This window comes from Bactrocera neohumeralis, chromosome 5 (genome assembly GCF_024586455.1).
Source record: "Bactrocera neohumeralis isolate Rockhampton chromosome 5, APGP_CSIRO_Bneo_wtdbg2-racon-allhic-juicebox.fasta_v2, whole genome shotgun sequence".
Taxonomy (NCBI): Eukaryota; Metazoa; Arthropoda; class Insecta; order Diptera; family Tephritidae; genus Bactrocera; species Bactrocera neohumeralis.
Genome location: NC_065922.1, coordinates 74,854,832 through 74,882,498, shown reverse-complemented (window position 1 = coordinate 74,882,498; position 27,667 = coordinate 74,854,832). Strand labels below are relative to the sequence as shown.

Here is a 27,667-nt window from a genome sequence, read left to right as displayed (position 1 = left end):
CCACTTTAATTCGCCGGAAGTGATACACCGGCTTCAAAATTAACACAATTTCTTTTTGACCAAAGTTTATGGTGAATAAATGGTAAACAAAATAAAAACAGCTGATTCCCTATTGTGATTGGGTAATTTCCTTGCTGACCAACTTGTTTTTTGCGTGTTTGTTTCAATATTTTTCTGCTATTTTTAGCGATTATCGAAAAATAAACGATTGTTCGAATACAATTTGCAAGAGCAAAATTAAGGGCGAAAAATCAAAATAAACAAAGCACAACCAGTAGAATTCGCTTAATTATCTACAATTTATGGTAAGAAAGTTAATAAATAATCCAAAAAAAAGTTGTGCAGCTATTTACAAGCTTTGTTGTAACATATTAAATCCATTTTAACATCTAGCAAGTCGCCAAGCGTGAAAATATTGCTATTGTTAGATAATTGCAAAAAAGTAAGGAAGTAGCACTTGCTACGCCAATCATATTCAATGTGTGCAATACGCTGCTGTGTACGTTATAAAGATATCAGAATTTTTCGCGAATATAAGTAAAACGTGAGTATACCAAATTCCACATAATATATATTTTACGAAAATACGCTTTTTACTTCTTGGCTTTTCGTTTCTGCGACGTAAATATTTTGCATAGCAGTTACTATTACAGCAGCAAACACAAACACGAACAAATCTACGGCGCCGTCTGCTATTGAAGCAAGTAATTGAGAAAAAGTGCGAAACCAGCTATTGTGTTTGTGGGTGTTTCATTGCAATTACAATAACAGTGCATAGGCGTATCACTAGAAAGCGACGAGGATGTCTGTGCGCCTACTAACCTTACGACTGGTTAAACATGGTCGCTACTTCCTACAAAGTTACTGGAAACGCGATATACACGTCAACATTTTGGAACAAAACCGCGAGAAGACGCGCCGAAGCTTACCCAACTCTTTAAGGGTATGTTACATTAGAATTGAATGCTACTATATGCTTTCTTCATTAACATTATTTAAATATTTATCGCGTGTAGTCGGGCGCTGTTAGTGTTACCGCGTCCGCTCAACCTTTGCCGGCTAGAGGAGCGCTTCAAGGCATTACACATGCAGCTACAAGTGGCACGGCAAAGTCGCTGCCACGTACCGGCCTCTTAAGCGTTGGCCAACATGCGCGCAAAGTTTTCATCGACAATATCTTAAATCGCGTCACAACCAATTATTCACAAGACTTACGCACGCAAGCAACTAAAAAACTCTTCTATGGCGATTCTGCACCTTTCTTTGCACTGGTCGGCGTCAGTTTAGCCTCCGGCGCTGGTGTGTTAACAAAAGAGGACGAATTGGAGGGTGTGTGTTGGGAGATACGCGAAGCCGCCGGTCGTCTACAAGCTTCTTGGAATTATGATGAAATATCCGAAAGTCTTAATAGTGACTTCAGTATCGATAAATTGGACGTGGGGCCGGCTATTGCAAAAGGCTGCGCTGCAGTAGTGTATTCGGCAGCATTTAAAAATGCAAGTCATAACTCTACATCTGTAGAAACGCCTGCATTAGATGCAACGCATGACGCCGAAGCAGCAGTTGCTATGGCGCGCACTACCGCAGCTGTACCACTTCAACAACAATCTTTCCATCCAGAATTGATGTCTCCAATACAGAATATGTCCCGTTTTGTACACAATTTCGGCAGCTCCATGGATAATCTTAATGAATTGTATAATCAGAACTCCGCGGCTGCCGCTTTTGTCGCCGAGCGTAGTGCACGACGCACCAGTGACTTGGAAGAAGAAAATATACAGAAATTAGGCAACGATTTGATTAGTGATAGAAATGCTGGTTTCTCTGGTATTAGTAGTGGCATGCAAGGGCTCGTACGTATAAATTTGTATATTTTTATGCTTTATTGAAAACACTAATAAAGTTCTATGTTTGCAGGAATCCATAGATGCGCCATTAGCTGGTATAAATCGGTATCCGCTCGCTTTGAAAATGATGTTCAACTATGACATACAAAGTAATGCACTTTCCATTCTGCGCGCCATGTACAAGGAGACCGTGCCGGCACGTGCGCGTCGCATGAATGACGGCTCAGAAGAGTGGGAACGCATACTACAAAATCAAACACTCACTTTGCCGCCGCATCCAAATATAGTCTGCATGTTTGGCTTCTTCTGCGATGAGGTTCGCAACTTCCCCGACGGCCATATACTTTACCCAGTTGCGCAGCCGCAACGCATCAATCCACATGGTTATGGACGCAATATGTCGCTTTATTTGTTGATGAAACGCTACGACTACAGCTTGCGCGCGCTACTGGATTCACACAAACTGAGCGCACGTACCAAACTATTGCTTTTGGCACAATTGCTTGAAGCTACGGCGCATATTAATCGACATGGCATTGCGCATCGTGATATTAAGTCCGACAATATCCTTATTGAAATGAATGATGATGATTCACCGCCGGTGTTGGTGCTCTCCGATTTCGGTTGCTGTTTGGCTGATAAAGTACATGGCTTGCAGATACCTTACACTTCCTACGATATCGACAAGGGCGGCAATGCCGCGCTGATGGCGCCTGAGATCATTAACAAACAACCCGGCCCATTTGCTGTGCTGAACTATGCAAAAGCGGACTTATGGGCTTGTGGCGCGATTGCCTATGAAATATTTGGCCAACGCAATCCATTCTACTCATCGAGTGGCGGTTTAGCTTTGGCTAATGGCGAGCAAACTTTATCATTACGGAATAGTGATTATAAGGAGAACGATCTGCCACCGCTGAACGATGAATGCCCAGCGATTGTGCAGCAACTGATCTATAACATATTGAACCCGAGCCCTGCTAAGCGTGTAAGCCCGGATATCGCGGCAAACATAATGCAACTTTTTCTATGGGCACCATCTAAGTGGCTTAAAGCTGGTGGCATGCCCAACAGCCCGGAGGTGAGTTCATAAAACCAACATTCGTCTATTAATTACTAATTATGCCGATATTAATTTTACAGATTCTCCAATGGCTACTTTCACTCACCACTAAAGTAATGTGTGAGGGTCGCGCGGCTGTGGATCAGCTTAGTTTTAATGAGAGCGGTCGTCGCACTTATGTGGAATATTTATTGATATGTAGTTTTTTGGCGCGTGCACGGCTACGACGCATACGTGGCGCCCTGAGTTGGATACAAGATGTGGTAGTGGCCTAAGCAAGCTACTTCAATATATTAAATGTAACATCAAATTAACCACCAAGTAATAACAAACTAATATTACACTGGCAAAAGAACGCATCAACGGAATCTAGCACTACTGTTGCTGATAATAATGCTAAATTAATCACCATCAAGTCCAAAAAGATTTCTCTCCTCTATGTATCTTTTGTTGCTGTTAAAAATTTGTAAAATCTATTTTTTATTTATTTGTATGTTTAGTAAGGAAAAATTTTCAAGTCGCTACAGCCTTTAGCAATGAAAAAACGAATAACTTGTGATGAACGATGAATACCATATGATTTACCGTTGTTTATGTGGACTTAAATATACATATTATAAATCACTAAAATTGTTTACATTATATTGGTAACTGGAAAATTGTACATTTTCTTAGAAGACGAAATTTGTGAAATCCCTGAAATATTTTACCTAAGTTTATTTAACTGTAGATATATAGAATATCATATACAATAATTAAGACTTAGCAATAAAAATTCTAATCCGCGGCAGCGCTTGCTTGTGTATAAATAAAGAGAAAAATATATGCGTAGTTGCAGAAAAATTACAAATTTAACTAAACTTCTTTGATTACTTTGATGAAGATTAAAATTTATCTACTCACCAGTTAAATAATATGTTTGATGAGTGCAGTGCTGCTGGTGACAAAACAACTCGCGCTTATTAACAATTTCATTCCATGAACACTTATTTCATATGTCTGCAGTCGTGTCATCACGCTGAAGTGCAAACGATCCAGAATGTACGGTGACAGTTTGTAACAGGACATATGTATGTATGTATGTAAATATTTTTGATTTTGTGTGCAACTGTTTACTATGTCTGTTGTTCTTGTTATTGTAGCAACAGAAAACATTCCAGAAATAATTTTGAAGAATACTGCCGAGTAAACATTCCCTAGGCGCTTAAAAATCCGTGTGCTTTCCGAACCGACTTTGTTTGGTACGCTTGCCGAAATTTAACACCGGAGCGTTGGCTGGTTACGCTTGCCGAAACTTAATACCTGTGAAATATTTTTGTACTTTCCTAGAGTTTTGCAAGCATATTTTATATTGCAAGTATATTTAAACTAATTAATATTTGTACTTTGCCTTAATACATTTGTCAAATATAAATGAAATAGTAAAAATTTTATTTCAAATGAATATACGCTGCTTTATCAACTTTCCTCTCAGCAATGAAATATCCGGCAAAATTTCCCTCTCAAATTGCACGTAACTGTCAAACAGAGAACGCAGAGAACGTATGTACATACATACATATATCATAGGCAGAAAACATAGTTTTATGTTCTCTGGCTGAGCATTGAATAAAAATTTTGCTCAGGACTATATATTGCTATTATTGTTTTTACTTTTATCTGCAGTATATGTACTATATACATATGTATGTATGTATCATATGAAATTCGTTTTGTAAATATCAATGAAAGCATTCATAATTGATTACATTCAAATTAATATACTATTTCAAAGCAATAATGTAGAATCCCAAATGTGGTAAATCTCACAACAAAAACATGTTCATTCATGAACGCAAGCGTACTTTCAATAATCAGAGTTTACCCATTCATAAAAGCAACGACCTTCACAACTCCCAGCGCATGTATTTGCCTACAAGCGGCTTTTAGCGATGGGGGACCTTCGTTTGTTTTTTCGGCACAACGCTTTTATTTAGGTATGCCAGTAAGGTGTCATTTTACATACATATGTATGTATATCACTATTGTAATACATACATATGTATATAACAGTTTTTTAGGATATTATGACTACATACACATACATATGTACATATGTATATACATATGTATTTAATTTATAATATTTATAATTATATTTTCCAAAATGGAAAATAATTAAAAATTAAGTCGTATTTTAACATTGACTACAAATATTTTTCTATGAACCTACTCTATATTTCTACGCCTTGTGGGTGTCACATTGAGTCGGTAGGGGCGTATGAGTTATACAGCCAGTCGTTGGCATTTGTGCAGTTATCTGAAGTGCAAATTTAAATTAAAAAGTCTTACTATATTTTGCGCAAAATAGTTTGTATAAAAGTCTACATACAAAAAAGTAACGTTTGGGTACCCCGAACCATCGGGAACAGTTGTCAGTTGTTTTTACAGAGTCATACCGACAACTCGGACTTTCAACTAGTTCTCACTGACCGAATTCGGAATGTAGTGACGTCATTGTTGTAAAAATATTCTAAACAACTTAAAAATGCAAAGTCACCATTCCACGTCATTTGCTAGGTAAAACTGATAATAACAATTGGTGCATTCGACTGGTATAGTAAATAAAATCTTAATTTTTTTTTAATAATTTTCAGTGCGCGTTAGACAATATACGCGAAATATTCAAATAGTGCTTCAAAAGTGAATTATTAAATCAATATAGCAAAATATGTCTGTTATGTTCATGTATTGAAGGGTTTTCAATTCCTATGTGTGTATGTATGTGTGATATGTGATTTGTAAGCACTAGCAGATAATGAGCGTTCCTTTCACTTTTTTCCATTAAAATTTGTAACAAATAATATGGTTACAATGAGCTCAAATCAAATACGCCGCTGTCAATACTTTCATATTGATTATTGTTGAAGTTTAATGGTGTTTATACATATGTATGTATGTATGTACACATGTACCTATGTAAATCCATCCGGATTTGCATACAATTACGCTTTTAATGCTTTTGAACCTGTTTACATGTACATATGTATATGTTACAATTCGGCCAGCGTTAGCAGCGTAAAGTGCTTGGTCATCTGGTGAATTTTATATACAATTTGTTGTATATTCATTATTTCTTTTGTTTGGGCCTCAGAGCCGTTGGTTGCGTGCGTTTCTAACGACGACCGAACAAGAAGTATGATACGAACGGTAGTTAAACGATTGAATATAGGTTTGGACTGGCTGGTTGCCACGCTATGCATAGACCTACTGGTCCTTTGTAATGCCCGACGAAAATTCAGTTTAATACAAACTGGACGTCAACGCTTTTTATGAAGTTTAGGTGAGACTTGAATTCTTGCATTTCATCGCAGGGTAGGTCTGACGTGGGCACGGAAATGTCTTCAAACCTCCTTAGCTACTTAGGCTAAGTTCTCATCGGAACGCACTCACCGGAAACAGACATTAACATTTTTTTTCACAATTTACGTGCTTTTGTATGCTTCTTCTCCGCAACTCAAACCAATAACAGCACAACGTGGTGGTTGGCTATCATTATTGGTCTGTGCGTTAACAACTTTAGTACAAATCAGTCAGTTGATCGTGCAAGTTAGCAAGATTCGTTGCTTATTTCTGCTGCTTTCATTCACGCGGGCTGGATGTATGTATGTAAGTACCCAACAAACCTACAAATTTTTACGTGAGCTCGTTATTTTTTAAAATAATTCAGTAAAAACGCGAATTTTAATTAAAAAGACAGTAGAAGTAGTAATTATTTCAATCAGCTGTGTGTGTAATGAAGTAATAAAAACAAATAACAATTAGTGATGTATTTTGCTCAAAAATATATGCAGATGTACAACAGTATGAGTAATAATAAAAAAATGCCAAAACAATAACAAGTGAATGACTACCTTTGGGGAATGCCAGTCTTCAAATACTGTGTCGAATGTCTCATATGTTGGTTTTACTAAGAAATATGTATAGAAATGCAATTATCTACATACATATGTATATGTGCCTAACCGCAATATCGTGCCAAATTATGTTATTATACATACATATGTATGTTTAATGCAAATAATTTATGTTGTTTCGGTTTACGAATTTTTATGACGTTTCACTTAAATACGATCGTTAAGTTACCCTTCACAATTTCCAGAAACATTAGACACACAAAAGGTGCTTAATTATACTCAAAAAGTAATGATAATATAATAATAAATATGCACTGAGCATTTTAATGGCTTAACAATAAAATTGAGTTGAGTGAGTGTGTGTTTTTAATATGAAAATATTTGACGCGCGTTCACAACGTTTTAATCGAATTAAGTGCACATATGGACAAGCCATTACAAAAAAAAAAAAACAAAAATAAAAAAAAATTTCAATTTTGGCCGAAGTTATATTGGGTAGTCGAAAATGTCCTTTCGTATTTTGTCAATAGATGTCGGTGCAGTGGTATATCTCCAGTACTACCAATCACATTGTGTCATACCATATAGTGCTGGAAAGGTGAGATTTTAAGCTTCATTTAAGAAAAAAAACATTAAAATCGGGAAAGTTGAAAAAAAGTTACAGCATTTCAAAAATGAGTGAAAGTAATGAAGAAACTCGCTATATTTAGAAATTTTTGTATAAAAAAGGAAGAATGCCACGCAAGCCACCAATGAAATTTGTGAAGCTTTAGGAGACGATGCTGCATCAGTTCGTGTAGCACAACAATGGTTTACTCGCTTCCGCGCTGGAAATTTTGATGTGAAAGGTGCACCTCGCTCTGGTCGACTTATCGTTGAAAAGTCGATGAAATTATGGAAAATATTGAACAGGACCGTCACATAAGCAGCCATGAGATTGCTAAGGAACTTAACATTCATCATCAAACGATTTTGAACCATTTAAAAAAGGCTGGCTACAAAAAGAAGCACGATGTTTGGGTACCACATGAATTGTCTGTGAAAATTTGTTATGAACCAAATTAACATATGCGATTCTTTGCTGGAAACGAAATGAAATCGGACCATTTCTGAAGCGAATGATAACAAGAGACGAAAAGTGGATCAAATACGACAATAATGTGCGAAAAAGATCATGGTCCAAACGTGGTGAAGCATAACAAATGGTCGCAAAGCCAGGATTGACGCCTCGAAAGGTTATGCTGAGTGTTTGGTGAGATTGGAAAGGTATCATCCACTAGAGCTTGGCTGGGAAATTTTGATGCATCCACCATATAGCCCTGACCTTGCACCATCGGACTATCATTTGTTTCGGTCAATGCGGAACTCCCTTAATGGAGTAAAGTTGGCTTCAAGAGAAGCCTGTGGAAATTACTTGTCGCAGTTTTTCGCCGAGAAACCAGAAAAGTTTTACACTGATGGAATAATGTTTCTAGCGAAAAAGTGGCAAAAAATGGTCAACCAATATGGTACATATTTGGCTCATTAAAGTTCATTATAAATATAAAAAAATAAGTTGAAGTTTGATTAGAAATACGAAAAGACTCTTTCGACTACAATATATGCACTGGCTAAATCGGCTCAGCTGGTCACGCCGATCATTTATATATATACTATATATACTATATATATTTTATTGGTTCTTTGACGTTTTCTTCTATGTGTTACTAAATTCGTGGTAAGCTTACTATACCCTCTTCAATGTATAAATATTTACTATATAGAGATTAAAGTGTGTTCTTCTCTTTGCACTGAATTCCTATGCTTTCCTTGCTCTCAACCTAAAGCAACGCCCTAAAATTCAGTTAGTGACCGATCTGCCGCCCTTCCGTAGTAATCGGCAATCCTGCACTTTAAGTTAGCAATCAGCTAACTCGTGAGTGCAATCAGTTAACTCGTTTCTACGCTACTGGAAAAATCCAATTTACGCAAATATCCGCGTCACAGTCGGTAAAAGTGTAGAATGGCAACATAACTCAAATGTGATCAAAAGTGAACAACAACAACTACATACGAGATCACTACGTTAGCGCGGCACGTCGCTCACTAACTGAAGCATTAATATCTGCGGGCTTCTCTCATAAGCGTTGGCATTTCAATATAAATGTTGTTGACTCGTACAGGAATTCATTAAGGCACCGCTGCGCCAGCGATCTATTGACACAATTATAAGCAAGCAACAAAAACAATAGCAACTTCTGCCAGTCTTTCGATGCTAAACAATCAGGCATTCTGTCAGTGATTTTGGAGTAGAGACAATCCTAACAATAGCTAACACACAAGGTCAACGCTTAAGCGAAGCTTAGTCAGTCAGCAGCATATAGTACATATTGTATTTTCGGTTTTGATTTGTGTAATATTTATGTATATTATTACGGTTTTTTCTTTTGCTAAATTCTCATGTTGAACATTCAACAGGTTTTGCCAGTCAACAAACAAACCGTCTAAACAACAACAAAACTTTACGTTCTATACAAATCTTAAATCAAAAAGTGGAACATCAACAGCTGTTAGAATGGGCTCAGCAAATTGTAAAGAATCCAAACCAACTGCGGAAACGGTTGAGGAGGTAGCTGCTAAGCCGCTGAATGGTGAGTAACACAAAATTTAACTATTATGCATGCTTACATACATATGTGGTGAATTAAGCAAAAACTACGAGTTTGAAAACGAAAACGTATTGACCGATCGATGTCTTCTTCTTTACTGGCGCAGAAACCGCTTACGCGCGCTAGTCATGTGTGCAGATCTTCCTCTTCCTCTGCTTCCCCCGGCGGGTATTGCGTCTCATACATATCTCATACAGCTTATCGTTCCATCGAATGCAATATTCGCCGTAGCCAACGGGCGAGGGACCATAAATCTTTCGCAGAACCTTTCTCTCGAAAACTCGTAACGTCGACTCATCAGTTGTTGTCATCGTCCATGCCTCTGCGCCATATAGCAATATGTCGCCAGTGAATTCTGCAAACATTGTTCGACAAAAACAACAATCGGCGTCACAAGTCAATATGACAGCCGAATTGCCGAAGCCCAAATGTATATTAAAACACACAACAACACCAACTTTTTCATTCATGAACACAAGCACACTTTCAAAATACAAATTTGATTAATTTAAAAAAGCAGGTGTGACGAAACACGCCAATTGTGTCGCCAGTATGGAAATCGACTCATCAGCCGGTAGGGGCGTATGAGTTATGCAGACTTGTAGTCGGCATTTGTGCAGTGCTCTAACAGGCAAATATGCTCAGTCACCATTATACATACATATGTATGTATGTCATTTGCTACCGAAAACTGATGGCATTAATATTTTATGACATTTGATAATAGTGCCAACATGGGAATACTTGGGTGTTGAGATTTTTATTATATTTATTGCGCATATTTCGGTTTCCATTCCGCAGAAAAATATACATACTTAACATTAGTTTTAGAGGCTATATATACTAGATTTACTAGTTCTTTGTGTGCCAGATAGAAGTTCAGTTCAATTCAAGATGAAGTACTCATCAGGACGTCAACGCTTTTTGCGAAGTTCAGCAGAGACAGATAAAACTTTTGGCAACTTTACTAGCTATTTCGTTTTCCGGAATGCCTTTGTGGGTAGGAACAAAGTATATATGCAGTCGCCCTAAAATAATTTAGAGGAATGTGGCCGGGTTAACATTTCTTTGTCGGATATATGTTTATCCGTACCCCCCCCCGATTACTTGGAGTCGGGTCCGGCGGTCTGTCTGGAACGGTATTGTCTTTACTTCTACTTAGCTTCTTGAGTTTAGTTCTCATTGCAACGAACCCACCGTAAACAGACACTAACTTAGGGTTTCTTTTTTTGTTTTTTTTTTAACTATTTGAATTTTTTTCTATTCAGGCACTTATCAGTCTACAACCGAAGACGACATGTCGGAATACACGAGCGCTGTAGAGGTCTGCAATGTCGATGATCTGAAGGATAATGAAATGAAAAAGTTCAACTTCGATGCAGACACTGAAGTGTTGGTGGTAAAGCAGGACGGTGAGATAACAGCGATTGGTAATAAGTGTCCGCATTATGGCGCACCAATGCATACCGGCGCTTTGGGTCAGGGACGCGTACGTTGCCCTTGGCATGGTGCTGCTTTCAATACGCGCACCGGCGATATTGAAGACTTCCCGGGTTTGGACGCGTTGCCTTGTTTTAAGGTGCGCGTAGAAAATGATGGTAAAGTAAAACTGCGTGCTAAGCGCAGCGATTTGAAGAAGAACAAGCGCCTCAAGGATATGGTGAAGCGTGATAAGTCTAACCAGCAATGCGTCGTCGTTATTGGTGGTGGTCCAGCAGCTGCCACGTGCGTGGAGGCCTTGCGCCAAGAGGGCTTTAGCGGACGCATCGTTATGTTGTGTCGCGAACCGTATTTGCCTTATGATCGCATAAAGCTCTCCAAAGGCCTAGGAATACCCATTAATACGTTGGAATATCGGAATGCGGACTTCTATGCACAATACGGCATTGAGACGCTAATTGGTGTAGAAGCGACTAAGGTTGATACCGTGGCGAAAACTGTGCAATGCTCCAATGACGAATCGATCAAATATGATCAACTCTTTATCGCTACCGGTTTGAGTGCCAGAAAACCGCCTGTACCGGGAGTCGATTTGAAAAACGTCTTCACATTGCGTGACTATCAAGACTCAAAGGCAATATTGGCAGCAATAACACCGGAGACAAATCTGGTCTGCGTGGGTGGAAGCTTCATTGCAATGGAAGTGGCTGCAGCGCTGGTTAATCAAGTAAAATCGGTGAGTAATTAGGACCATATACCGTTGGTCAACTACTAGCGCTGTCGAAACGGTTACTAACAAGGACTCAGTATGCATTTAATAATCGCTCTCTACTCTACAGGTCACTGTCATATTTTCTGGTGATTATCCATTTGCCTTATTCGGCGATGCCGTCGGAAAACTTTTCTACGATCTGTATCGTGAGAAAGGTATCATAATGAAAAATCAAAGTAAACTCTCCGAGTTGTACGGCAATGCCGAGGGTTTTGTCAGACAAGTTGGAGTAAAAAACGGTGACAAATTTGAATGCGATGTCGTCGTTCTGGGCACTGGTTCGGTTTATAATACTGGTTTCTTGGAAAACTCCGGTATTCACGTAAATCGCAATGGTTCCATCAACACCGACATGCATCTGATGACAAATGTGATTGATGTCTATGCCGGCGGTGACATTGCCAATGCACCAGTTTTTGCGAATGCGAATCAACGCGATAGCGTTAGTCACATACAATTGGCACAATATCATGGACGTGTGGCGGCACGCAATATGACCGGCACCATTGAGGATCTGCGTACAGTGCCATTCTTCTTTACGATGCTTTTCGGTAAGGGTATACGATATGCTGGACATGGTTCATATACCGACGTGCTGATCAAGGGTGATTTGGAGAATTTCAAGTTCGTTGCTTACTATCTAGATAACTATGGCAATGTGGTAGCAGTTATGTCAATTGGTCACGATCCGGTAGTGGCGCAGTTCGCCGAACTGCTTAGCCAGGGCAAGCGTTTGCATCGCTCACATATCGTGAATGGTGAGGACCACTTGAAGTGGACGCATAAGTTGGAAGAGAAAAAGTCGCGGTGACGCAGTAAATGTTGAACTTTTTCTGCGTGGGTTTTATTAGTAACTAAGAAAAATACGGTTAATAATATATAGTATAATTATAATACATAATAAAAATGAGGTTTGACAAAAAAAAAAAATAAGTAAAAAAAAATTAAATAGTTATTAACACTCGCACCTTTATATTTAATACTCAAGAGATTGCAAATGATACACTTGAAATAAATAACAATAGTGAAAATATCCTCGGATTTACGTGGAGATCCCTTAGTTATGTAATATTTTTAAGTATCTTCAAGTAAAGGGATCGAATTTAGACGAAATCAGAAAATGTATATAGAAGGGTACATGTATATTGGTTAATTTTTGATTAATTTGGTTCTCCCTGTATAACTTATCGTTAATATTATTGTCCAACTGTAACATATCGTTCTTACGAAAATTAATCTAAAAATTAGGGTAGTAAATACCTACTTCACAAAACATAGTCAGTTAATAATTAATAATATAAAATAAAAATATTCGTAACATTAATAAATGTTTAGTACAATATCAGGTCTAAATTTTTCCCACATATAAATCCCGAAACACTGACAACACTTGCTGTCAAAAATTATCTAAATTCATAACTAATCAAACAGATCGAAGTTGAATTTTTTTTGCTGTTCATCAAACATCAAATAACTTTTTGTTTTCCTATTATACACGTATGATTTTTTCTAACGTTATCACAAATAGTTAGTGTATCATGAAAGCAGGCAAATGTGACACTGAGGAAACCTGGCAGCAAGTTGGCACACCAAAAAACACAGTACGTATCGTATATTTATCGTCATGACATTCGGTATCGGGATATCAGGTTCGACTATATACTCATTAAAATGAATGAATATCATTCGCCGCTGGTGTTGGTGCTCTCCGATTTCGGTGGCTATTTGGTTGATAAAGTACATAGCATTGTAAGCAGAACGATCGTCACTGCTGAGCGATGAATGTCCAGCCATTGTGCAGTAACTGATCTAAAAGATAGTAAACCTGAGCCCTGCTAAGTATGTAAGCCTAGATGTCGCAGCAAACAGAATCCAACCTTTACTATGAACGCTATACAAGTGGCTTAAAGGTGGTGGTACCCAACAGTCCGAAGGTGAGTTCATAAAACCACCAATCGACTATTAATTACTTTATGCTGATATTAATTTTACAGATTCAGACAGTTTTCACTCACCACCAATGTAATGTGGGAGGATCGCATTTCTGTGGATCAGCACAATCAAGTCCAAATGAATTTTACCTAACTATACATATGTATTTAATTGTAGATATAGAGAATATCATAAACAACAAATACGAATTAGCAATAAATACCTACTCTAATCCACGAATTGCTTGCATGTGTAAAAATAAAGATATAAATACTTGGGTAATTGCAAAAAAAATATTAATTTAACTAAATTGCTTTGATTACTTTGATGAAGATTTAAATGTATTTACTCACCAGTTAAATAATATGTTTGATGAGTCAAGTGCTGCTGGTGACGAAACAACTCTCGCTTATTAACAATTTCATTCCACGCACATAAAGTTCATATGCTCGCAGTCGCGTCAACACGCTGAAGTGCAAACGATTCATAACACATAGTACACATGTACTTGCTTAAAATATATGTTGTTCCGCTTCCCTGAAATAATTTAGAAGATTGCTGGTTCTTGGATGTCAAAAATCCGTGTGCGTTCCAGTTACGTACGCCCAACTGCCGTGGCAGTGTTGGTTGGTAAAATATTCTTATACTTTTCTGTGGTTTCGCAAGCATATTTTATATTTAAGTAAATTGAAACGAATATATAGTCACATTTTGCTTTTACACATTTGTCAAAACTAAATAAAATAGTAAAAATTTGATTTCGAATGAATAAACGCTGCTTTATCAACTTTCCTTACAGCATTGAAATATCCGGTCGAATTTCCCTCTGAAATCTGCATGTAGCTGTCAAATCTCAACGCTTGATATCAAAATTGCAACCCTGTTACCGCCAATTAATCAGCTGTTTGTAATTGCATTTCAAAGTGCAACCAATCACAAAAATATACGAAGAAAACAATATCTCTGAAAATGATAAGAATTTACAATTTCGAAATTATTTATTGTGCAATCACATTTCAATTTATCTTTCCTTAGTGCTAAACAGTGTTTTAATCGCAATCTAGTTAAGTGATCCTTAAAGATTTGTCAGTAAAGTTTTATCAGCAAACGTGACCGAGTTAGCATATATGTACATATGTGCGTATGTACTGCAAAAAAATACTTGAAATAAAACGCTGACACATTAACAAAACTATAATTACATATGAGTATACTAGCGGCAAACCAAAAAAATTAAATAAAGTGAAAAATGTTTCGCTTATCACCAGACGTTTATACATTGATATACAAATTTAAGCGTATATTATTCACTAAGCAATTGGCTGATTGCCGATTTGAAATAGCTTTCACGACATAAATTTTGTATTATATGTACATATGTATGTAGCAAGCGAAACTTGTTTGCTAAAGAATTAAAAAGTGGCGGTAGGAAGTGAGAGTAAAAACTGTGCTATTTTCACCGGCTGACATTGTTTTACGAAATTTTCGAAAATGTAAGTAAAATTAAATATTCATATGTATGTATGTATATGTATGTATATTCTGATTTCCTTTTCTTCCCATTTTGCTCATTTGTCGGAACCGCCGATATCGGACCAATATAGCATATACATAGCTGCCTGACAAACTGAACTACCAAAATCATGTTTTTGTATGGAAAACTTTTTTATTTATCAAGATATCTTTACGAAATTTGAACTGAATTATTGTCAAGGCCAACTGCACTATCTCCGAACAAATTGTTGAGATCGGACTACATATAAATCGATCGTTCAAAATTAGAATAAAGATAATTTTTTACCTACTTTATGTTATAAAAAATGCACCTGTGAAGGGTATTGTAGCTTCGACGCAGCCGAAGATAAAGCTTTTTCTTGTTTTTCTTGTTTTTCTTTTCCTTTTTGTTAATAATATGGTTTTACCTGAATCTTAAGCATTTGTATATGAACATTATATACATATGTACATATATGCATGTATATGCATATATCAGTTTACTTTTAATACAATTTAATACAATCGCAAACAAAACCTAAATGCTATTAAGCCTACTCGGACGTACATACAAACATATGTATGTATGTAATATTTTGGTTCTCGTATCAATATTAAACGCCACTTTTGCTCTCAACAGCATTGACCAATTTTCTGTTTGTACTTTTTCAATAAGGACAATAATATCATTTGCTTTGTGGTACTTCTCCTTCAACTTCAAATTGCTAATTTTAATTTCTATTAAAAGTTATCAACAAAAAAAAAAAACGAAGAACTAGTGAAAAATAAAGTGCTCAATCACTTTTCCTAAATCTATTCATACATACTTATGCTCAATCGCTCCATTAGTATCGTCGGTACGTTCAAGTCAGAGCAACATTAGTACAAATCAGTCTGTTGATCGTGTAAGTTATCAAAGTTGGTTGCTTATTTCTGCTATTTACATTCACGCGTGCTGGATGTAAGTACCTATGTACGTACAAAAGCGTTTGTATATATGCTCGACAAATAAATTTTTACGAGAGCTTGTTATTTGTTAAACAATTCATGAGAAACGAGAAACGAGAACTTTAATTAAAACGGCAATAAAAGTAGTAATAACTTCAAGCAACTGTTTGTGTAACGAAGTAATAAACTTAGAATAACAATAACAGAGGTATTTTGTGAAAAAGAAACAGTTCATGTAAAAATTATTAAAATTTTACGGTCAAATCGTCGTTCTAATGTAGAATATCTTAAGTCTTACTCAATTATGATTGATCTTAAAGTTTAACAACGAAATTAAGAGACATTTCAAATAATTCAGCTGACTAAACTTACTTTCTTACTTTTCCGATAAAAAGACACAATTTCGCAGAATACAGCAGAAAATTGTCAATTTATTGCAGCAATAGTATCTAAAAATAGTACTGTTTAGTTGATAGTGCACAACCAAGGCAAACGATGCAATTAACACAAAAGTCGGTCTAACGGTGTTTTCAAGTTAAGTAAGATAGTGATAACGTTGAAATTTCTTGAGTAGTTAAATAAGTGATTTACGCATTGATATACCATATTTCAAAATAGTAATTTCGAAAATGTTTGAGTTATGACTCTTTTGCAGTTTAAGTGCGATATTTACTTACAAGCATATGTACATATGTGTAATAATGAACAATTGCAAAAATAATAAAAAGTGAATGACAGCCTTCAGGGGAAACCTGTCGGCAACAACTGCGTCGCGTGTTTCATGTGTTGAATTTAATAAGAAATATGTATAGATACATATACATATGTATGTGTGTGTCTAACCGCAATGTCGTGCCAATTGATGTTATTATGTATTTAATGCAAATAATTTATGAGGATTCTGTAAAATAATTTCCATGATGTTTCACATAAATAAGTACGTTAAATTACCCTTCACAATTTTTGCAAACATTAGACAGACATAAGGTGCCTTATCAAACTCAAAAAGTAATAAAAAATGTTTACATCGGTTTCACTCATCTGCTACCTGGAATGCTAATCACAAATAACAAAGTTTCCATACAATAACTTTATTTTGATCGTTCAGTTTGTATGACAGCTTTATGATATAGTCATCCGATCCGAAAATATTTTATATGAAAATTCGTAAAGATAGCCTTGATTCCGACCGTTCAGTTTGTGTGGCAGCTGTATGCTATAGTGGTCCGATATGCGATTCCGACAAAGGAGCAGATACCTGCTGAGCAAAGGACGAATGCAAAATTTTAGATCGATATCTGAAAAACAGAGCGACTAGTTCGCGTATATAAAGATGTACAGATAGACGGACAAGGCTCAATCGACATAGCACGTCACGCTGATCATTTATATATTATAAGGCATCCGACTTTTCTTTCTGGGTATTACCAACTTCGCGGAAAGCTTAATACACCCTGTTCGATGTATAAATATTTGTAGGGATTAAAGTATGTTTCATCTTCTTTGCACTAATTTCCTATGTTCTCCTTTCTCTTTATGTTCTTAACTCAACGCAAACTAATATCTGCGGTCTACTCTCATACGCATGGCAGGAATTCATTAGCACGCCGTTGTGTCAGCATCCTATCGACACAATTATTAGTGCAGCAACAAAAACAACAGAAACTTCTGTCAGTCTTTAGAAGTCAGCTAAACAATCACTACCAGAAAAGGTCAACATCTAACCGAAGGTTAGTCAGTCAACAGCGTACATTTGGTATTTTCGCTTTGATTTGTGTAATATTTCTTTTATTACGATTTTTCTTTTGCATAATTCTCAACATGTTGAACATTCAACAGGTTTTGCCAGTCAACAAACAAACCGCGCAAACAACAACAAGTACATACGTTGTATAAAAATCTTAAATCAACAAGTGGAACATCAACAGCTGTTAGAATGGGCTCAGCAAATTGTAAAGAATATTCAACAACAACTTCGAAAAGGATTGAGGATGTTGCTGCTAAACCGCAGGACGGTGAGTAAAAAAGAATTTAACTATTAGTTACCTGTTTGGGTCAAACAACTGATTACGTGCAAGTTTAAAGAGTTATTATGCATATTTATGTACATATAGTATTTATGTGTGTAGGTGTATTAAGCGAAAATTACGAGTTTCAAAACGAAAACGTGTTGACCGGTCGATGTCGCTGCTTTAGCATTTAAGATATGGAATATCAAATATTTAACCCTGTTTAATTTGGAGCGATCAAATAGAAAAAAAGAAAGTATTTCCAATACGTCCAATTTGCACTCAATTCCGTAATAGTGAAAATTCTAACCTATAACACACCCCTAAACTTAAAACTGAATTTTTCTTTATTGCGTCAATCTCTCTCAATATTCTCAAAACAAAAAAAATTAGTAAAATAATAAATCAAAATACTCAATAAATAATTTGTCAACACAAGAAAATTTTCATAATTTGCTATATGCGTGTCATTAAATCGAAATAGTGCGTGTTTGTGAGTGCAAAACCAAAAAAAATATCGTAAAAACTTCCGAAACACATCGAAAGTAGACCAAAATAGTAAGGACATATAGAGGTAAGGCCCTTTTGGTTTTTTTGTACCAAATACCGGGTGATTTTTTAAGAGCTTGATAACTTTTTTTAAAAAAAAAACGCATAAAATTTGCAAAATCTCATCGGTTCTTTATTTGAAACGTTAGATTGGTTCATGAAATTTGCTTTTTGAAGATAATTTCATTTAAAAATGACTGCGTAGGTGGTCCAACAATTTTGGGCAACTTTTTAATAATGTTGTCTTCCAAAGCTGGAATATTGGCTTATTTCTGTAGACTTTAGACTTGACGTAGCCCCAAAAAAAATAGTCTAAAGGCGTTAAATCGCATGATGAATTGTTCTCCGAAGTTTTCCCTCAAAATGGCCATAGAATCGCGAGCTGTGTGGCATGTAGCGCCATCTTGTTGAAACCACATGTCAACCAAGTTCAGTTCTTCCATTTTGGCAACAAAAAGTTTGTTAGCATCGAACGATAGCGATCGCCATTCACCGTAACGTTTCCAACAGCAAAAAAATACGGTGATTCCACCAGCGTACAAACCACACCAAACAGTGCATTTTTCGGGATGCATGGGTGTTTGACTATTTTTTGTGGGGCTACGTCAAAAAGTCTAAAAATAAGCCAGCAACTATTAGCTTTGGAAGACAACATTTCCGAAGAAATTCTATTCCGGCCGAAATGCTCGAAAAAGTTGCCCAAAATTGGACTTTCCGAATGGACCACCTAATACGCAGCCGCGGTCAACATTTAAATGAAATTATCTTCAAAAAGTAAATGTCATGAACCAATCTAACGTTTGTACTCTTAAAAAATACCCGATATATGTATATACATATGTATGTGTGTATATATTTATTACAACGAAAAATTGAGATTGCGTGGCGATTAATAGTGTTTAAATATCAATTTAAGACAATTAATATATTTGCTAGTTAAGTACAAAATAATGGTCAACACGCTCCTTTCACATTTTGTGACTTCAAAAAGTAATTATCTAGTTTGCGATCCAAATTGGCAAGCCTAATGCAGAGGAAAACTAAAAACAAACCAAAAATTGCAAAATAAATTGATGGCCGCTGTCAATTTTCTTTCTCCAGTCATTCCGGTAACGGCATTATTCTAATGTCAGTCAGCTGTGAATGTCTCTTATAAAGCTTTTCCCTACCATCTTTTTTGTGAAGTTTAATGCTTGTGGCGTATTTATTCAGTGAATTGTCGCACTTTCAGTAGTTTTCAACATAACCATTATAAGAGGAGTTACAGACGGACTAAAGAAGGTACAAACATACATACATATGGTGTAGCTAATAAAAGCGTTATAAAAACAAACACGAAGAATAGAAACGCATAACACATCACGATAAAACAATTGTCGAATTGCCTAATGTTGGTTTTGCTTTATCGCTAACAAGTACGCGTAATTAAATTTTAATTTTTGGCCTTTTTAGTTTTGTGTTTCGCAAGTACGTTTTTTATTTTGTGTTTGCAAAGCAAATGTTGCCCAAGGTTACACAAACGTGAATAGCGGCCGCATAATGAAAATCGAAATTAGCCGGTTGGCAGGTGTTACGATCAGCCGGTAGGGGCGTATGAGTTATACAACCGGTCGTCGGCATTTGTGCAGTGTTGTAAAATGTAGAAATTACAAAATTAAATTAAAATATCAAATTAAAATATGCATAGATTTGAAATAGTAAACAAAAAAATAAATATATAAATATTAATTAGAACTTAAATAGTACAATAGAAAATAAATGTTGAAAATCGCTGAGAAAATATGGAAACATCTACATACATATGTACATACATAGTATACTAAACGTAACGCTTGAGAACTCCGAACCATTGGGAACAGTTTGTTGACAACAATTTCTCATTGGCTCATTTGTAAATCCAGTGACGTCATCGCTGCAAATATATATGTTAAGTAGGCAAAAATGCACAGTCAGCATCATGCGTTATTTACTAACGAAAAGTGATAGCGACAAGTTGTGCATTCGGGTATATATATATATCTTAATTTTTCTAATATTTTTACTGCACGTTATATAATAAACGCGAAATATTCAATTCGAGCTTCAAAAGTGAAATATTAATGCTTTAAAAAATGTCTGGTATGTTCATATATTTCTGGGGTTTCGATTTATATGTGTGATATGTATACGAGTATGTGTGTGTTTTGTGCAATTTGTAAACATTAGCCGATAATGAGTGTTTCTTTCACGTTTTTCCATGTGCCACTGTCAATACTTTCATATTGATTATTGTTGATGTTCAATGGTGTTTACAAGTACCTATGTATGTACTACATAGTATGTGATTCACAAAACATTACTCTTTTAGTGTTTTTGAACTTATATACATACATACATATGTATGCATAAGTATATTTATATTCATGTCTATGGTATCCTGCGATTCGGCCGGTGTTAGCAGCCAAAAGAATTTAGGCAGCTTGTGATTTTAATATGAAATTTGTTGTATATCCATAATTTTTTTGTTTAGCCGACAGAGTCGTTGTTTACGTGGGATATGTGTTCGTTAGCGTTCTTTGGTTTATTTTGAGTAACCTAACGGTGAACGAAAAAGTAGTTTCATGCGAAAGGTAGTTGCTCGAATCAATATACGTATGTACATGGGTTAGGTTATATTGGTTGGCTGTCACACTATCCATAGACCTACTGGTCCTTTGTAATACCAGATGGAAGTTCAGTTTAATTCTAGCTGAAGTATTCGTCAGGAAGTCAACGCTTTTTGCGAAGTTTAGGAGGGACAGATAATACTTTTGGCAATCTCACCAGCTATTTCGTTTCCCGGAATGCATTTGTGGGTCGGAGTATAAGGCATATGCAGTCGCTTTCCTTCCTGATCATGAGCTACTTTTGGGAGGTTTTCCCACCTTATTTACTCTCCTACACTACAAACTCTTCTTACTTACAGCTCTACGTATATTGTTATTCATACTACGACTAGGTATCCGCTAAAACAACAATTTACTCATTTAAATTTTTTTCACTTCAGGCACCTATCAGTCTACAACCCAAGACAACATGTCGGAATACACGAGCGCTGTAGAGGTCTGCAACATCGAAGATCTGAAGGATAATGAAATGAAAGCGTTCAACTTCGATGAAGACACTAAAGTGTTGGTGGTAAAGCAGGACGGTGAGATAACAGCGATTGGTAATAAGTGTCCGCATTATGGCGCACCCTTGCATACCGGCGCTTTGGGTCATGGACGCGTACGTTGCCCTTGGCATGGCGCCACTTTCAATACGCGCACCGGCGATATTGAAGACTTTCCGGGCTTGGACGCGTTGCCCTGTTTTATGGTGCGCGTGGAAAATGATGGTAAAATAAAGCTGCGTGCTAAGCGCACGGACTTGGAGAAGAACAAGCGCCTCAAGGATATGGTGAAGCGCGATAAGTCTAACCAGCAATGCGTCGTCGTTATTGGTGGTGGGCCAGCAGCTGCCACGTGCGTGGAGGCCTTGCGCCAAGAGGGCTTTAGCGGACGCATCGTTATGTTGTGTCGCGAACCGTATTTGCCTTATGATCGCATAAAGCTCTCCAAAGGCCTAGGAATACCCATTAATACGTTGGAATATCGGAATGCGGACTTCTATGCACAATACGGCATTGAGACGCTAATTGGTGTAGAAGCGACTAAGGTTGATACCGTGGCGAAAACTGTGCAATGCTCCAATGACGAATCGATCAAATATGATCAACTCTTTATCGCTACCGGTTTGAGTGCCAGAAAACCGCCTGTACCGGGAGTCGATTTGAAAAACGTCTTCACATTGCGTGACTATGAAGACTCAAAGGCAATATTGGCAGCAGTAACACCGGAGACAAATGTGGTCTGCGTGGGTGGAAGCTTTATTGCAATGGAAGTGGCTGCAGCGCTGGCCAACAAAGCAAAGTCGGTGAGTAATTAGGACCATATACCGTTGGTCAACTGCTAGAGCAGTCAAAAGCTCTTTCTCAATATTTGTGGGGAATTTAAATGTGCGGTTATTATTAAGGATTATAGAATTAATTACCGCTCTCTTCTCTACAGGTCACTGTGATATTTACTAGTGATTATCCATTTGCCTTATTCGGCGATGCCGTCGGAAAACTTTTCTACGATCTGTATCGTGAAAAAGGTATCATAATGAAAAATCAAAGTCAACTTTCCGAATTGTACGGTAATGCCGAAGGTTTTGTGAACCAAGTAGAACTAAATAACGGTAACAAATTTGATTGCGATGTCGTCGTTCTGGGCACTGGTTCGGTTTATAATACTGGTTTCTTGGAAAACTCCGGTATTCATGTAAATCGCAATGGTTCCATCAACACCGACATGCATCTGATGACAAATGTGATTGATGTCTATGCCGGCGGTGACATTGCCAATGCACCAGTTTTTGCGAATGCGAATCAACGCGAAAGCGTTAGTCACATACAATTGGCACAATATCATGGACGTGTGGCGGGACTCAATATTGCCGGCAACATTCAGGATCTACGCGCAGTGCCCTTCTTCTTCTCACTTATTTTCGGTAAGGGAATGCGTTATGCTGGACATGGTCAATTTTCCGACGTGCTGATTAAGGGTGATTTGGAGAACTTCAAGTTCGTTGCTTACTATCTTGATAACTATGGTAATGTGGTGGCAGTTCTGACAATTGGTCACGATCCGGTAGTGGCGCAATTCGCCGAGCTGCTTAGCCAGGGCAAGCGTTTGCATCGCTCACATATCGAGAACGGTGAAAATCACTTGAACTGGACGCATTGGTTGGATGAGAAAAAGTCGCGGACACCCTGTGAATGCTGAAGGACGTTTACTGCGTGGGTTTTTATTAGAAATAAAGAAACATACGATTATAATAAAAGGCGTTATTATAAAAATGAAGTATTACAAACAAAAAATAAATAAAATTAAATAATCATTGATAATTAAATGTACACACGAAAAACACTCTCAGCTTTATACATATATACATATTTATATACTATTTTGCATGTAATCCTCAAGATATTGCAAATGATAAACTTGAAATAAATAATAATAGTGAAAATATCCTTGTATTTGCGTGGAGATCCGTGATCTATGTAGATACATACATACATATTTATGTACAAAAAGACTGCAGAATGAAGAAAGATAGTAGATGATAACTAGGGGTGGCAGAGAAGAAGACTGAAATAATTTGGGAAATGTTTAATGCTGCTACAGGCACAAAAGCCACAGATAACCACTCGATGGTGGTATAGAAAGTTCTGTGAATAAACGGTTTGGAGATGTAGGTATGAAAATGTGACAGTATCCGCACCATAAGCATTTGAGACAACGCATAAGATAGTTAGATAGCAAACCAACTACTGTTCAAAATTATTTTAGGTTTCTTCAAGTAAAGGATTCGAAATTATACGAAATCGGAATATGTATGTACGTATGTATATAGAAAAGAACATATTGGTTAATTTTTCATTATTTTGGTTCACCCTGTATTACCTGACGTTAATAATATTGCAGAGCCGCAAACATATTGTTTTCACGGAAATTAATTTAAAAATTATAGCAGTAAATTCCTATTTTACAAGACATATTAAGATAAAATTTTATAATATGGAATAAAAATATCCGTAACGTTAATAAATTTTTAATACAATATCAGGTATAAATTTTTCCCACATAAAAATCCTAAACACTGACAACACTTGCTGTCAAAAATTATCTAAATTCACAACTAATCAAACGCAACGAAGTTGAATTTCTTTTCTGCTGTTGATCAAACGCCCAACAATTTTTTGTTTTCCTATTAAACGCGTGTGATTTCTTTCTAAAGTTTGCAAAACATTCCAAAGCACAAATAAACAGCGATAACATCGTTATTTGACCGTGAGTGCAACCCTATAAGCAGCAGATAGCAGCGATGAACTTTCTCGGATTTGGCCAGTCGGCCGAGATCGATATCGTTTTTGACGGTGCGGAAAACAGGAAAACTGCCGAGGTCAAGTTAGAAGATGGAAAAATTGAAAAAATGTTGCTGTACTACGATGGCGAAACGGTGTCGGGCAAGGCATGTGCACTAAACTATAAGAAAAATATTTACAAAAGAATTATGTGAAGTTATGATGTTAGATAGAAGGGGGCGTATGCACACAATAAGTGATTTGCGGGGCGCTTGTGACGATGCAACACTGACAGCAGCCAACAGCTGAGTTGGCTATGGCTGTCCATTTCGTTGCTTTGCTGGGCCACTTGTTTGTTATGACTTCTATTAGAATCCAATTGGAATGGAACAATTGTTTTAATTGGCATAATTTTATCGTGTTAGCCGATGTAACATGTAAATATGATAATAGTACATGTTTAGAATATTTGTATGTAAATTTTGTTCGTTTAAGATCGTCGTTTTCTTTTATTCTTGCAATAATAGAGGAACATTGTTTGAAATAGTTTTACGTTAGATATTTGCAGATATGTTTACTTTTAAGTACATATGTTATCACTAATAGATAATCTCTCTTGAACGCAGGTGAATGTGACTCTGAAGAAACCTGGGAGCAAATTGGAACACCAAGGGATTAAAATTGAATTTATTGGTCAAATCGAGTTGTTTTACGATCGTGGGAATCACCACGAATTCAAATGTATCACCAAAGCGTTAGCACGTCCCGGTGATCTTATACAAAACCACAGTTATCCCTTTGATTTTCAAAATGTTGAAAAACAATTTGAAGTTTATGCCGGTTCAAATGTACGTTTGCGTTATTTCTTGCGTGCAACTATTGTGCGTCGCATCAGTGATATTACACGTGAAGTGGACATTGCTGTACATACGCTTTGCAGTTATCCCGAATTGAACAGTCCTATTAAAATGGAGGTAGGCATCGAAGATTGCCTACATATTGAGTTCGAATACAATAAGAGTAAATACCATCTGAAAGATACAATAATTGGTAAGATATATTTCTTATTAGTGCGCATAAAAATTAAACACATGGAAATTGCAATTATTAAACGCGAATCAACTGGCACGGGTCCGAATATGTTCACTGAGAATGAGACAATCGCCAAGTACGAAATCATGGACGGTGCACCGGTGAAGGGTGAGAGCATACCAATACGTGTATTTCTTGCTGGTTACAATTTAACGCCCACTATGCGTGATATAAACAAGAAATTCTCGGTAAAGTACTTCCTAAATTTGGTGTTGATGGACACGGAGGATCGTCGATACTTTAAACAACAGGAGATAACGCTTTGGCGTAAAGCGGACATACCACGCTACCACAACCAAGGACAGCAACAGCATACTAGTATGGTGCACGCACATCATCCGCAGCATGCTTCGGCACATTTAGCTAGTGGTCCTGCTGCACCCACAATGGCAAGTGTTGGCAGTAGTACCGTTGGCACTGGCATAGATAGTGATTCAAGCGCTACAGGTGCAGCGCCCGAGTCCAAAATGGGTTTGTTCACACGCGAGAGTCCCAATCAAGAATTCAGTCAACAAGTAGACTCTTTGCCCACATCACCAACAACACCACCGCCAGTAGAGCGCGGCATTGGTGATGGAGCTGCCGCTACTAACACTTCACCGGTTATGCTTTCCACTACACCACCACCATTACCGCCAGTGTCTGCAACAACAGCAACAACAACAGCGTCACAGCCTGAGCCGGATGATTTTCTTGCAGGCGAAACCCAACCGATACCAACGCCAGCAATGGATGCGGCACCGGACAAAGACGGTATGACTAATGTGTCGCTGGCACCCACCGATATAGATATCGATGTTGCGCCAACGAAATCTGAAACCAGTGGCGTGGAAACGAAGAAGCGAGAAACTGCCACACCGCTAATTGCGGATTGAGAAATATCTGCGCTAAAGGAACAGACAAACAATTAGTGTTGCAAGTGCTTAAAGCCGTCACTTTAAAAGCGAATTGCTAAACAGCAGTGCTATTTTTTGTTGGTTGGCTGTAATCCTAACAATTCTAACAATATTTAAAACAAGCTATTTCCTGGGCCTACGATTTAGTTACCATTTTGGCAAGGCACGCATTAAAGCACACAAACTCACAAGAGAAAAAAAATATGTTTTTTGTTGTTGTCCTCGTATCACCAATTATAATATACTGCTTACATAAAAACATGCCCTTATACTTATATACACCCTATATTTTTCAATATTAACATTTTTTAAAATCATCATTGTTTTCCCGAATTTCGTTAATATTACTACAGTAAAAACTCTATTTTAAAGCTAAATGAAAAATGTTACGCGTTGCGCAATGTAGTTTATAGTTAAAAACGAAGTATATCTTTGAAGAGAAGCAAAAGAATAAAGAGATATTTGTATCTTATAGAGTGTAAGTAAATCGTATATAAAATATATTATGTATTAAACAATTTATTAATAAACAAGGAAAAACAAATTCACCGTGTGCCGAGTTAATATAAGAAATAACTTGCAGACGTCAAACGGTATTCCATAATGTGGGTAATTTTTCAGATATTTTTTTAATATGTTTTATTTAATATATTAATTAATAATTTATATTTAATCCCAGGCTTCTTTTACTTTCAAATGTGCAAGTCTCTCCTCAATGGTTATGTGTGGTTTCATTTTGGTTAATGTGCGTCGGTCGTTCCACATTGCCAACTTAGCTTCAGTCTTTCCCAATTCTTTGGCATGACCCGACGATTCCTCCTACGTAAAAATAAGATTACTTTAAAAAAAAAAAAAAAAAAAATTAATTATACATACCACAGTTAAGTAAGGGTGTCGCAACCATAACATATTTTGCTCCTGCCTTTCGTAATCACGACGTAGTGTTTCAATTGCGCGTTTGCTCACCGGTTTTATAAGTCGTCGCTTACCTCGAAAAATGTGTCCAGGCACGGTTTTTTTGAAGAAGTTAATTAACGTTAATTGCATTTTTATAAAAGTTTTCCAGATGTTATCACTTACACGAGCCGAAAATTAAAACAGCTGATTCTTATGAACCAATAAACATACTGCACGCTTTTGACTTCACAGAAGTGTGTTCAATTGAGTAACTTA

The 27,667-nt window shown here is 36.8% G+C and overlaps 5 protein-coding genes across 14 annotated transcripts; 4 read left to right on the top strand and 1 right to left on the bottom strand.

Moving 5' to 3' along the window:
- Positions 1–125: 125 nt before the first annotated feature.
- Positions 126–3,770, top strand: LOC126758908 (serine/threonine-protein kinase Pink1, mitochondrial). 2 transcript variants are annotated; one of them, XM_050473343.1, is made up of 6 exons: positions 126–305; positions 394–544; positions 642–943; positions 1,017–1,853; positions 1,918–2,928; positions 2,991–3,770. In XM_050473343.1, exons 3-6 carry the CDS (start codon positions 803–805, stop codon positions 3,183–3,185), a joined length of 2,184 nt encoding a protein of 727 aa, XP_050329300.1. In that variant the 5' UTR covers positions 126–305; positions 394–544; positions 642–802; the 3' UTR covers positions 3,186–3,770. The 2 variants fall into 2 exon arrangements, with proteins under 2 accessions (XP_050329300.1, XP_050329302.1); XM_050473345.1 differs by having other exon boundaries at positions 639–943.
- A 2,358-nt stretch (positions 3,771–6,128) lies between these two features.
- Positions 6,129–13,837, top strand: LOC126758911 (apoptosis-inducing factor 3-like). The gene is made up of 5 exons (XM_050473355.1): positions 6,129–6,558; positions 9,264–9,436; positions 10,723–11,630; positions 11,734–13,600; positions 13,661–13,837. Coding segments are annotated over exons 1-4 (1,827 nt in total). The 5' UTR covers positions 6,129–6,556; the 3' UTR covers positions 12,478–13,600; positions 13,661–13,837.
- Positions 13,838–14,799: 962 nt separating this feature from the next.
- On the top strand, positions 14,800–23,670 carry LOC126758909 (apoptosis-inducing factor 3-like). 9 transcript variants are annotated; one of them, XM_050473349.1, is made up of 5 exons: positions 14,800–15,091; positions 17,633–17,770; positions 17,880–18,055; positions 21,624–22,531; positions 22,666–23,670. In XM_050473349.1, coding segments are annotated over exons 1-5 (1,983 nt in total). In that variant the 5' UTR covers positions 14,800–15,089; the 3' UTR covers positions 23,425–23,670. The 9 variants fall into 9 exon arrangements, with proteins under 9 accessions (XP_050329306.1, XP_050329305.1, XP_050329307.1 ...); XM_050473348.1 differs by lacking the exon at positions 14,800–15,091 and adding an exon at positions 15,959–16,065; XM_050473350.1 differs by lacking the exon at positions 14,800–15,091 and adding an exon at positions 15,961–16,053.
- Positions 23,671–24,322: 652 nt separating this feature from the next.
- On the top strand, positions 24,323–27,038 carry LOC126759950 (vacuolar protein sorting-associated protein 26). The gene is made up of 2 exons (XM_050475209.1): positions 24,323–24,673; positions 25,133–27,038. The coding sequence occupies exons 1-2, from the start codon at positions 24,527–24,529 to the stop codon at positions 26,471–26,473; spliced, it is 1,488 nt and encodes a 495-aa protein (XP_050331166.1). The 5' UTR covers positions 24,323–24,526; the 3' UTR covers positions 26,474–27,038.
- On the bottom strand, positions 26,994–27,623 carry LOC126759955 (ribosomal protein 63, mitochondrial). Its single transcript, XM_050475215.1, has 2 exons — positions 27,371–27,623; positions 26,994–27,313 (listed from the first exon to the last, which is right to left on the bottom strand). The coding sequence occupies exons 1-2, from the start codon at positions 27,539–27,541 to the stop codon at positions 27,164–27,166; spliced, it is 321 nt and encodes a 106-aa protein (XP_050331172.1). The 5' UTR covers positions 27,542–27,623; the 3' UTR covers positions 26,994–27,163.
- Positions 27,624–27,667: the final 44 nt, after the last annotated feature.

Coding starts and splice junctions, on each gene's coding strand:
- LOC126758908 (XM_050473343.1), top strand. CDS start 803: ATGTCTGTGCGCCTACTAACCTTACGACTGGTTAAACATGGTCGCTAC. Junction 944..1,016: donor GCTTACCCAACTCTTTAAGG/GTATGTTACATT, acceptor TATCGCGTGTAG/TCGGGCGCTGTTAGTGTTAC. Junction 1,854..1,917: donor GTAGTGGCATGCAAGGGCTC/GTACGTATAAAT, acceptor CTATGTTTGCAG/GAATCCATAGATGCGCCATT.
- LOC126758911 (XM_050473355.1), top strand. Junction 9,437..10,722: donor AGCTGCTAAGCCGCTGAATG/GTGAGTAACACA, acceptor TTTTCTATTCAG/GCACTTATCAGTCTACAACC. Junction 11,631..11,733: donor TGGTTAATCAAGTAAAATCG/GTGAGTAATTAG, acceptor TCTACTCTACAG/GTCACTGTCATATTTTCTGG.
- LOC126758909 (XM_050473346.1), top strand. CDS start 16,958: ATGATGTTTCACATAAATAA. Junction 17,771..17,879: donor AGGTCAACATCTAACCGAAG/GTTAGTCAGTCA, acceptor AACATTCAACAG/GTTTTGCCAGTCAACAAACA. Junction 22,532..22,665: donor TGGCCAACAAAGCAAAGTCG/GTGAGTAATTAG, acceptor TCTTCTCTACAG/GTCACTGTGATATTTACTAG.
- LOC126759950 (XM_050475209.1), top strand. CDS start 24,527: ATGAACTTTCTCGGATTTGGCCAGTCGGCCGAGATCGATATCGTTTTT. Junction 24,674..25,132: donor GCGAAACGGTGTCGGGCAAG/GCATGTGCACTA, acceptor TCTTGAACGCAG/GTGAATGTGACTCTGAAGAA.
- LOC126759955 (XM_050475215.1), bottom strand. CDS start 27,541: ATGCAATTAACGTTAATTAACTTCTTCAAAAAAACCGTGCCTGGACAC. Junction 27,314..27,370: donor GACACCCTTACTTAACTGTG/GTATGTATAATT, acceptor ATTTTTACGTAG/GAGGAATCGTCGGGTCATGC.